Raw genomic sequence first — 11,693 nt, 5'->3', positions numbered from 1 at the left:
ATTTTACAATATTTTTATAAAAAAATTATAGCCATTGCTAACAACCATTGGACTCTGATTATTGAACCACCTTACAATGAAATTTGCATCGAATAGAATGACTTCCTACTGATGTTGAACTAAATTCAGATCAACTCAAAAGTTGCACCCACTAATATAATTTTATAAGATAAAATACATATTTTCATGTAGAGATTTTAATATTTTTAAAATGTTAAAAAATTATATAAATAAATATAAAAGATTTAGACACTACATGCATGAATAGTAAAGAAGCAGGCAGCAAGATTAAGAAGGCTCTACATACCCTCTCGGTGCACTTTGGGCTTAAGAGGAAAAGTAACTTTTGTTAGATCATCTCTAGGCAAACGCCTAACACTTCTTAGATGTCCGATGTCCGTCATTTGCTCCAGCTGAGCGCCGAAAAAATGGCATTAATGCGACGGTTCGCATTGCACTGTTCACATGCTATTTTTTTACTTCAAAATTTAGGTTTGTTTCGGGTTGAAAGATTTGTGGCGATAGAATGAGTAAACTTTTCATCTTAGTGATACACAGATGTCCAACACACAAACAAAAAGAGAAGTAAACCACCCAATCTTTTTTATGTGAAAAAAATCGGGTGTTTTATTTCTCTTTCAATGCACAGATATCCAACATACAAACAAGATTATTGATTTTAATTTTTTAAGTGTAAAATTTTTTAGTAATAATTCAAAAAAAATTATTTATAAACACATTATTTTTTAGAATTTAAAATTTTTTTTTTTAATGTTAGAAAATAATATTCCGTTGAAGTAAAGTTACTGTATTTTGGAGTTAAAATTGAGTTTTTGGGTTGGAGATGGCCTTATACAGCAGATATTGTAATCATGTTATAGTGTAAAAAATCCTTTGTAGATGCCGACCATATGTGCCATTCTAATTTCATAGTGATGGAGCTCTAGTTGATCAAGAAAACTAATGTATCTCCATATTTGAATTGCATATCATACGGGCTTTGCCTTTTATGTGCTGATATATTGTATAGATCATACCCTGGACCTTCGTAAGTATACCATTATTCCAATGCCAGTTAGTACAACTGCGCTTGCAAAAATGCCAGATTTGAAGGAGGATGCCCATTCACTTGTTTGCAACACTTCTGCATTTAAAGCAGGCTTTGCTGCTTCAGTTTTGGTTCTCCTGCTTTCAATATGCAATCTTAGAACCTGGAAAAAAAGGAATCAATGGTCAGCAATTGTTAATTAAGGATCTGCAGCTGCTTGTAAAAAAACAATTGTAGAATTATTTTACGAGATTGACAATTCATAGGAGATACAGAAAGATAGTAAGGCCATAACTAGCCACATAAATGGTAAAGAGCAAAGAATAAGGTTTGCCGAATCATTCTACTATAAACATGGCAGCCTGCAATGACCGCAAAGAGTAAATAGCGGTGGACGGCCGACCATAAGCATGCTATCAGGTGGACAGCCATGTGAGGATGTCGAACGTCATCCAAAGACCAATCATAATGCGCCATTTCACCCCCTGCTTGGTACCCAGCTCGGTACTGCTGACGTGACGCATTCTGGTTGGTCTCCGGACGGTAAACTGCGTTCGGCGTCCGCATATAATAATTTCTTCTGAAGCCGGCCTTTTATGGAAGATGGACACTCAGGTGAAAGGAAGAGATGCCAGCAAGCATTTAGGGAATAGCTGGCGCTGGTTGGGAAGGTGCAGAGGAGACGCATTGAACGCTGAGAAAATAAATGCTGGAAGATGCAATAAGGGCATCTCCAACCGAAAATCCCATTTTTCACTCCAAAATGCAGTGAAACTAAAAAATGTTGTGATTCATCTCCAAACGAACTCTATTTTGCACGCTTCTGCAAAGGTAATTGTCCTCTCCTCTTTCACGCGTTTCTTCGGCAAATCCGGTTGAGATAGAAAAATCGCGTAGGTGAACAATGTCCACCGATTAGCGATCTTTTTGCCGTTCGAATGGAGCAAACGAACTATGCCTTATAGTCGTTTGGGGTTCGGCTGGAGACGCCCTAAGCGTGGTGGCTGCACGCTGGCTGGAGTATTTTTAGAATTTCCATACCATTTCTCAAACTCGGAATATATACTTAATGATTTTTTGCTAGGAAGTAAAATTTTCAAATTGTGATTAATCAAGAGCTTTATTAAGAATATCTACAATCTACAATCTGAAGTTTTGTTGGAGCGTAATAGTCGAATGAATCCTCGAAAAAATTTCTTCTTTTCAGACTGTCAGATTATTTTCTACATACGTCGTTTGATCAAGCTGGATAGGATTCTTATCAATATTAACAGTTTGATTGTCACGTCTCATCATAGGTTAAGTGGTGAAACTTATTAAATCTTTAAGAAGACATTCTAGCCACATGCCTTCATAAATACCACGGGTCATCACCCTGAATTTTGCTTCAGCATAACTACCAGAAACCATATACAAACCTTTTCGAGATATCTTAGCATTCTGTATACGGCGTCAAAATGCTCCTGCATGGGATTATACATAAACTGGCTAACAATGCTAACAGAAAAATAAATTTAAGAATAAATAGTTTAGTCTTCCTATTAATTGTTGGTACCTTACTTTATCAATTGAGGTAAAATCTCTCTTCGCGTCAACTTTTTTTGTGAATTGAACAGCATGTTTTTGTGATTCCCCTAGAACCGAACCGAACAAACCAGCCCAAGCAAGGTGCCCCCCCCCACACACACACACAAAAAGGGGTAGAAATCAAAGAAAGAGAGGGAGTCGGCAAAGGCTTTAGGAAAGAATTTTGAAATTGGTTTATGTTAGGAAATTGTTTATTAGGAAGAATTGTATTTAAAGAACATGGGAGGCTAGCGTTCGGGCATGCATGATTTGAGTTATTTTCTTGGAGTTCCCTTAGGGTTTTGGGCTCTAGATCCATCATCTAGAGATTGGGAGAGAACGATCCTCCTCTCAAATTGAGGATCAATTGTACATTTGATTCATTTTGTTTCGCTTTGCTTTATATAAAACTATCTATCGTTTGATTGTTTTTTCAACATATTTTGTTCCATTTTTCTCCCTGTTTTACCGATTATTGTTAGGTTTGCTTGCAAACTCAAGTATTTCCCATTAGGATTACTTGCGAACTCAAGTATTTCCTATCACGTGTTTATAGTTTTACACCCATGTGTACCAATATCTTTTTTTAGTAATCCATTCAGTATTTTTGTACCAAGATAAATATCTGTTTCTTTTATCTTGCTATTTCTATGCATGGGAGAACTTCAATAAACCAAGATCCTTTATTTTTAAAACTACAGCTAGGACACCTTTCATCTTGTTTATTCTAATTCATGATTTCGTGTTAAGATGATATCATCACAATCAAGAGAGAAATTTTACCTTTAGATGATTTTTGGTAAATAAGATATAATCATATGTGCCTTTTAATCATCATGTGTTGAGCCAAGCTTTTGGTGATTATTTCAACCTATATACTAATTTCTTGAGCCCGCATACGTTGTTCATATTTGTCATACTCTCAAATCAGCAAGTTGTTAAATAGGCTTCATCTCCGAAATCACCATTTAGAAAATCATTTTTGACATCTAGTTGATTGAGTTGTCAAACTAAATAAGTAACAAGAGAGAAATGTTTTGATAGTATTCATTCTAGTAGTTGGGGCAAAGATTTCTTGATAGTTAATTCCATAGGTTTGAGTGAAATACTTTTGTCACTAACCTTGTTTTGTATTGGTCAACACATGCAACAGCTTTGTATTTCATATTGAGATCCACTAGCATCCAACAGATAGTTTCTCTTTGGGAAGATCTAAAAGATTCCACAAACCGTTTCTTTCAAGGATCTGTATTCTTAATGAATAACATTTTTCCATTTAAGTTCTTTTAATGTTTTTTGAATGTGGCTTGAAATTTCTATGATATAAAGACTTGTAGTAAAGGCATAAAATTTTAAAGATAGTTTATGGCAAGTAATATAATGAAATAATAAATGATTGGATGATCAGAACAACTTCTTATGATTTTCCTACAAATAGTAATAGACACGTTTAGATCATTATCAAAATCAATATAACGTTATACTTTTTGAACGATGTTAGGACATGACTAAGGCATTGGGTTTAGCTCTAGTTAGTTAAATTGTCCCGACATCTGGAGTAGAAAACCCCATTATACCTTGCTAGCATTTGAACTTCTAAAGGTCGAGGTTTAAATGAGTGAGATTCAAATAGATTTCGAAGATGCATTGTACCAGATACTAAGAAGATAGACATATATCTTCATTAAATTCCTATTCACAGAAAAAATGAATGTTCTCCCCTTGAATTCAAGTTTTTGGATAAGAATAATTGATTTTTGAAAAAGATTTCCTCCGTGTGGTGCAGTATTTTTTAGTGCTGGGAGAATAACATTTTCATCATTATTGAAGATAAGCGTAGTAGTAAAAATTTCAACTTTGCATTCACCGGCACAGAGGCCATTGACATTGTCATGGAAACCATGGCTTATATCCTGGGAGCACTTCAGAGGGTCAATAGAGGTATGGCATTATGCTTCTAAACAGACTAAAATTATTCCAAGTCAAGTCAGCAGAAAATTTTGAAGTCGAACAAGGAAAAGCTCCAATTTTTTCCGTCTTCCTTGTTTCCTTTTTTTATGTCATCATTAATGCAGTTTTAATGAAACTGTAAAGTTACACCCAGGCATGATAATAGTAGAAGTAAGAAGAACTAACCTTCCAACCAGCTAATCTGGCTTGGCTAACAGCTCCAACAAGATCAACATCTGCTGTGAGTAAAATTTTGTCACGTTCATCATCTTCATACTGCATGAAATTGAACAGCACTTGTTGAAAGAAAATATCATTGACTAACAGCAGGAGGATGGGGGAGTAAATCAAACGAAAAGTTAATAATCACACCAACAGTTGAATATCATCTTTATTATCATCGCCAAGCCCCATTCTCTGCAATACAGTAGCAACAAGCTCAGCTAGACTCTCGGTACCTAAAAAAACAAGAAAAGGGCATTTATTGCACATAAAGTAGGATGTTACTTCACATAAAACTAACATGGTTAACAAACTAACCACAATTGAATCTATGCATTTGTCCCTTCTGGTCCTCAAACTTATAGGAAAATGAATTCCCTGCAACAGGAGGATACATCGATCTTCCAGTATCTGTATGCTCGGATGCCATCATACCAGATAGTTCACTGTAAATTACTAGAAAGTACTAAAATGAGAATTAGAGGAATAAAATGGTTAGTTAGCAATGAGAAGCATAGAAAATAATCAAAATGAGACCTTTGTGTATCAAACTCCTCATCAGCTGGCTCAAGAGCAAGCGTGGAATCCCAAAACTTCTGCATCATAGTGTTTGCCATTTCATTTGCCGTATCAGAACTTCCCTCAACCTTCAAGGAGAATTCATAGAAAAGGCTGAATGTTCAGAAAATCTGCCAGCTTGATAAAGAAGATCACGAGAGAATGGGAATATTACTCTTGAAAATGGATCTAGAAATACATAGCTATGCAGCTCATTGCATAATTTTTTCGCAAAAACAATTTACCATAAAATATGTTGCGTTCAACTAAGTTAATTTAGAAGTATTGCTGCATTTTGAGCTAGCACAAAACAAGGTTAATATAACTTTATTTTTAAGGAAAAAGACTATTAATAACGGATGAAAAACAAACCCTACCCTGTGAAACAAAGATTGTGAATATAGGGCCAATAAATATTTAACATAAGAATCAAGGAACACAAAACAATGCTGGAAATGAATATTTTCAAAGAGTAAATTTGCGTGCATTTTGATAATCTTTAAGGAGCGAATTTTGAGAGCAAATAGAGGAAATAAAAACTTCCAGCTCATGAATCAAAGAAAAGAGTAAGGTAAATTCATGTATAATTATGCATTCTCACCATGGAAATCGCAGCATGAGTTATTTGCAAAACATCCAAGCAAGTCACAATCTGTCCGTCTATAGCTTAAAATTGCAAGTCAAATGACAGAAAAATAGATAACCACTTGGTGAACAATAATGTGTAAACAATCACCTCTATCCAACACCGGAAGGTGAAGGAATTTCCCATCATGCATCTTATGAAGAGCATCAAGAATTGTAGTGTCCAGTGTGGCACATTCTGGGTTTGTAGTCATTACCTACAGCAATATTAGACAGCCTTTCTCATAAGCAAGAAAGCCAACAACAAAGAAAATTAGTCCTGAATGTAACAATCAACAGCAATTGACAATTCAAACCATCTTTGTCCACAATGAACAAGGAAGTTACATTCCAATAAATTAATTGATGATTCATTCAAAAAAAATCCACCAGCCAGCTGAACATAATAAATCATTAAGCCTATATGTTGTTCCCATTTAATAATTTCTCAACATAATCCTTTAACCTTGTTTTATTTCATCATTAAGATTCTATAATCTTCACTTCTAATAAACCTAATTTAATCAAAGTCTCTAAAATCACTATTCCTTGCCTTAGCTACATACCAACGTAATCATTAAAAACTCTAACTTTCGCTTTGCATACTTCCCTCATATAAATTTTTTTCTTATAATCAGTGTAAGCATCAATGGTGCTGATTTTTTACAGCCCTAAAAGAATGTTTAATACCTCATAATTCTACCCTTAGGTTATACTACTCGCATACAATCATATTATGAATTCTTTTAAAAATTTTATGGCAAAATTCTCAATAAAAGCAGTTATCTTATACCATATCAAGTTTGGTTTAACTATAGGATTTTAATTTACCTCTCTAAATAACTTATTCAAGATATTAATAGCCTTAAAATAATGTTTAATGCATCCTCATTCTAACTTCAGGTTATATCACTCGCATGCAATCTATTTCTGAATTTTCCTAATAATTTTATGGCATAACACTCAATACAATTAGTCATTTTATGCCAATATCAACTTTGGTTAACTATAGGGTTTAAATTTGCCTCTTCAAATAATTTATTCAAGATATTAACACTCCTCGCCATTCAAGCCATCCTATCTTATAATAAATGAATTATTTGCTTTATTTATACCTCTAAAATATTACTCAATGACAAACTACCCTTGTTCGTTTAAATTTTTTTCCTAATATTATCTCACAACCTTTTGTAAGAAACGTGCTTTTCCCTTCTATGTAAAATTAAAATATTAGTGAACTAACCTGGAAGCTTCGCATGTGAAAGTAACCAAGTGCTCTTCCCAATTCTTCCAGCATAAGTTCATTATCAAAAGATCGGAATTTATTGTGAATATATTAATAGCTTCCCTCATTACATTTTCATCTCCTATTACACACCCCACCATGCATCCTCCTGTCATAACCCACTCTACTAAAAATTATATTTTAATTAAATCACCGCCAATATTTCTCATCTCTTTTTCAATAATATGTGCAATAGTTCATCCATTTCTTCAAAATAATATTTTTTAAAAATTATTTCCTAATCCAACTTAAGAAGTATGAGTCATAAAAATTTATAATGCCATAGCAAATAATTAACTTAGTGACAATCAATATATCACTAATCATATCAACCTTCATAATTTTAACTACCAACTCTTCCTCCATTACTATATCTACATCATTTTTCACCTTTGCACCACACAATAGCCTAAAACCTTCTCAATCTATGAATTGTTCTCATGTTCATTTAGTTTCTTGAAAATCTGTGATATTTATTTGATATATCATCAAAAAATTATCTTGATCGGGCACAAATCTCGAAGCAAAAATCAAATTGGAAACTTCGAAAATTAAATCGGAAACCATTTGAAATTTGATTTCAGCAAACTTATAGTCGAACTGAACGTCTTAGAAATACGAACCCAACGACACCAAATTCAACTCAATCAAAGCCCAAAATAGTTCAAATCAAAGACCCGAAGCACATTCGGAAGGTTCAATCCATAATTTGGATTACCAAACAGTTTCCAAATATGGCTTGTTTTAGACGAATTGAGCGTCTCAACGAGATGAATCCAACGAGCTCAAGATCGTCAAATTCTAATATCATTAGAGCCTTAAAATGTCTGATAAATGATCCACGATCAAGGGATTCAACATCGGCCATTCATTCAAACCACTCCCAATTTACCCCCGATCTTCCTCCTATTTACTGGTCATTCCATCCTCAAAAAATTATAAATAGCCCCTCATTTCTCTTAAGGGGGACCCAAGGAAGAAAACGAGTAAGAAGAGAAGAGAAAAAGAGGAGGGAAGAAGCTCCTCCTCGACCACCGCCGGAGTTTCGCCCAACTTTCAAGTGACGCAGGAGTTCCGCCCGACTTTTAAGTGATGTCGGAGTTCCGTCCAACCACCATGTGATGCTGAAGTTCCGCCCGACTTTTAAGTGACGCCGGAGTTCCGCCCGACTTTCAAGTGTCGCCGGAGTTCCATCCGACCACCAAGTAACGCTGAAGTTTTTCCCGACTTTTAAGTGACGCCGGAGTTCGCCCGACTTTCAAGTGACGTCGAAGTTCCTTCCGACATCCAAGTAACATTAGAACCCTCTCTGACAAACAACGGACACCAGTTTTCTGAAAACAGCATTTTGATATCCATGTGCAACTGACTTTCAACCCGGGAGTTGATTATTGTAATCTGATCCTCCTAAAATTTTAAGGATGAGTCAGCCTATTGTAACTCAAACAAACACTAGTGAAATTCTTTCAACTAGGCGTGGCCTCGTGGTTTTTCCCTTTCCAAGTCTTTCCACGTCAAAACTCCTGTGTTTTATATCTTTTATGTTTGTGTGTTGGATATTCATACAACGCTGAGACGAAAAATTCTAACTCTATCCCCGCGTATATTCTAGCCCGCAACATTATTATGTTTCAAATAGTTGTGCCAACAAATTTCAAACTCCTGCCATTCCAAGGCCACAAATTCCATAAAGAAAACTTAATCATAGAATTAATAAATATTAGCATATTTTCTATAATTGGGTTAAGCAATAGGCATTACTTGCAGGTTAAAAACATCATTGGATTAAATTGTAGAACGTCACATTCAAACATACCTTATCTACTTCTAACCACGATAAAAATAGGTCAAAATAGCATACTGTCTCTAGGAAGCATACTAGTAAATTATAAATGATAAATGCATAACTCTCTTAGAGAATCAAGTATCAACCAAAATAACAAACTTGTGTGCACCTGTGATGGTTAAAGAAAGAAAAAATGATAAAATATAAATGAATCCATGTACAAAATATTATATCTCCGATGACAACTAACCTTCTCTACCAAAGTTAGTTCAGGAGGAAGGTCTTGTGCAACCACTCGCATAAGAACATCCTTTGATCTGAAAAAGTATAGTGGAGCAGACAGCAGTATAAGGCAAGGGCTGTTCTCCAATAAGACAGCTTGGAGTAATTAAAAAATAAATCTGAAAAGAAAAATCAAACGGCATACGTAAGGATTCCCTGAGGCTTGTTTTCTGTAACCGCAATCACCGAATTAACTCGAAATTCACGCATCTTTTTGGCAGCAACAATAACAGGGTCAGAAGGAGATACAACTGCAACTCTGCGAGTGAAGATAGTTGAAAGAATAAGAGGTGGTTACGTCAAGAAAAAAAAATATATATATATTTTGGAACTAATTTCACAAAAAAGCCAGACAAGTTCATGAAACGTGTACTTTGAGTTCTCAGTGACAATAGTTGACAAAGAAGGTTTAAACATTCTTTCCCGAAGAGTTTCTATGAAAGCAGAAGGAGCTGCAGCAAAAATTGGAAAAGAAAATTAGCATTGAATAAAATGAACTACATAGTTAACCATATTAAAAACACGCATCAAGATTTATTTAGCATCCTAAAAACAATCATTCTCAGTTAACTGATTAAATAAAACCAGAGCACGTGACAAATGGTATAAGATAATTCAGAAAAGTTAATGTTGATTAAAGTTTACAGTCATCATGACATCTCACGTCATAGAGAATTCAATCACAAAAGCAAACTGCATTGCTTTCCTCGTTTCCAGAAAATGAAGAAATAACTTGGTGGAGGATGATCAAGGTAGCACCTTTAGCCTAATTGATTCTTCTATTTACTCAAACAAACTTCATGTTATCCATTCGAAGAGTATTTTCCAAACTCCCAGAAGACAAATAAAAAAGCAAGCTTGACAATTTAAGAAGGTGGTATCATCTCAGAAAAATATAATTCCATCATTCACCCGATGAAAGTTTCAACATTTCCTTGAGATAAGATAAAGCAATATTCATTTCTGGAGACATTTCCTAGATCTTGAACTAAAATTTGATAAAATAAATCGTGCAAGCATGATATTCATCATATGAATTTATAGTTGAATAAAAAAGCAAAGATAGCACACAAATTACATTGCTCGTTCAATGTACTTAATTCTATCTTTCAGACATTGTCAACCATAAACATGCCAACTGGGAATTTGAAGTGGATTGGCACATCCTCATCATCAACCAAATGGTAAGTAATACATTAAATAACAACTCATTTTTTTACTGACCTAACTCTCTATTATATTGCAGTAAATACAAGATGGAAATACAACAACAACAAGCCTTAATCCCACTACATGAGGCGGCTACATAAATCCTTTTTTCTTCATTGTCCTGTAAATAGTCAAATTCTCATTTAAATCTAATTAAAAATGTCATTTCTAATATTTTCTAACTAAGTATGTTTAGGACCTTAGGTCTACCTCTACCTTTCTTAACATAAGCCAAAACCTAATGCATTTACTTTCCTAACCGGGTCATCGGAAGGTTGATGTTTATGTGACCAAACCATCTAAGGCGACTCTCCAATCTTATCTTCCACCAGAGCTACTCCAATCTTTTCACTTAAATGCAAATTTTGTATCCTGTCTCTAAGACTAACACACTCATCCATCCAAGCATCCTCATCTCTGCAACACTTAATCTTATACTTCTCTTTTAATGGCCAACATTCTACACCAAAAAGCATTGCAATTCTCACCACCATATTATAGAATTTCCCCTTAAGTTTGAGGGTACTTATCTATCACACAACGAGCCCGATACATTCCTCTACTTCAACCATCCAACTTGATTTCTACAAATATAATCCCCATATTTTGCCATGGCTCTGAACAATAGACCCAAGATATTTAAAATGTGTACTCTTATTAATGACTTGATTACCCAAAGTCACAATCCCCCCACTAGATCTATTACTACTAAAATTACACTTCAAAATTATGCAATAATCATTATCATCCAGGCTCTATTCTTGAACAGAAGTAGTTACAAAAACATTGAGTAATTTGAATGCATCTTATTGTTTTATCTAATTTAGAACATTAACTAATTATTATAAGAATATGCTTTATCATGTAAAACCCGAAAATCCTATTTTAGGCTTCGCACGCTTTTCAAAGCGCCGCGACGAGGTTTAAGTGAAATTTTCAAGGTTATCAGAATGCAACGAAATTAATTTTAGAAAATCCTACGCGAAATTCTGATCGTTTTGGTATATAGAAGTTATACCAAATTTTGCCTAATTAAAGAGTTATTATTTTTAGAAGTCCATAAATACCCATTTTACCCTCACTTGTTTCTTAAGACGAATTTACTTAAGTAAGGGCATTTTGGACTTTTAGCAAAACCTAATTCCCTTAATAGGATTAACCGA

General features: G+C 34.5%; 1 protein-coding gene across 2 annotated transcripts in view; it reads right to left on the bottom strand.

Moving 5' to 3' along the window:
- Nucleotides 1-792: 792 nt before the first annotated feature.
- LOC110116230 (CBS domain-containing protein CBSCBSPB3) overlaps nt 793-11,693 on the bottom strand; it is an 18,112-nt gene continuing 7,211 nt past the window's right edge. Inside the window, exons 5-14 of one of the 2 annotated variants that reach the window (XM_020849731.2) lie at nt 9,695-9,773; nt 9,467-9,580; nt 9,290-9,356; nt 6,081-6,186; nt 5,946-6,004; nt 5,324-5,433; nt 5,105-5,232; nt 4,937-5,022; nt 4,751-4,840; nt 793-1,211 (exon numbers count right to left, since the gene is read on the bottom strand). In XM_020849731.2, coding sequence (XP_020705390.1) covers nt 1,032-1,211; nt 4,751-4,840; nt 4,937-5,022; nt 5,105-5,232; nt 5,324-5,433; nt 5,946-6,004; nt 6,081-6,186; nt 9,290-9,356; nt 9,467-9,580; nt 9,695-9,773 — 1,019 coding nt within the window. In that variant the 3' untranslated portion in view covers nt 793-1,031. The remainder of the gene's footprint in view (nt 1,212-4,750; nt 4,841-4,936; nt 5,023-5,104; nt 5,233-5,323; nt 5,434-5,945; nt 6,005-6,080; nt 6,187-9,289; nt 9,357-9,466; nt 9,581-9,694; nt 9,774-11,693) is intronic. The other variant, XM_020849732.2, reaches the window with a different exon arrangement.

Source organism: Dendrobium catenatum, unplaced genomic scaffold (assembly GCF_001605985.2).
Source record: "Dendrobium catenatum unplaced genomic scaffold, ASM160598v2 fragScaff_scaffold_698, whole genome shotgun sequence".
NCBI lineage: Eukaryota > Viridiplantae > Streptophyta > Magnoliopsida > Asparagales > Orchidaceae > Dendrobium > Dendrobium catenatum.
The sequence above is the reverse complement of the archived record's forward strand: the minus strand, read 5'-3'. Positions and strand labels throughout refer to the sequence as shown.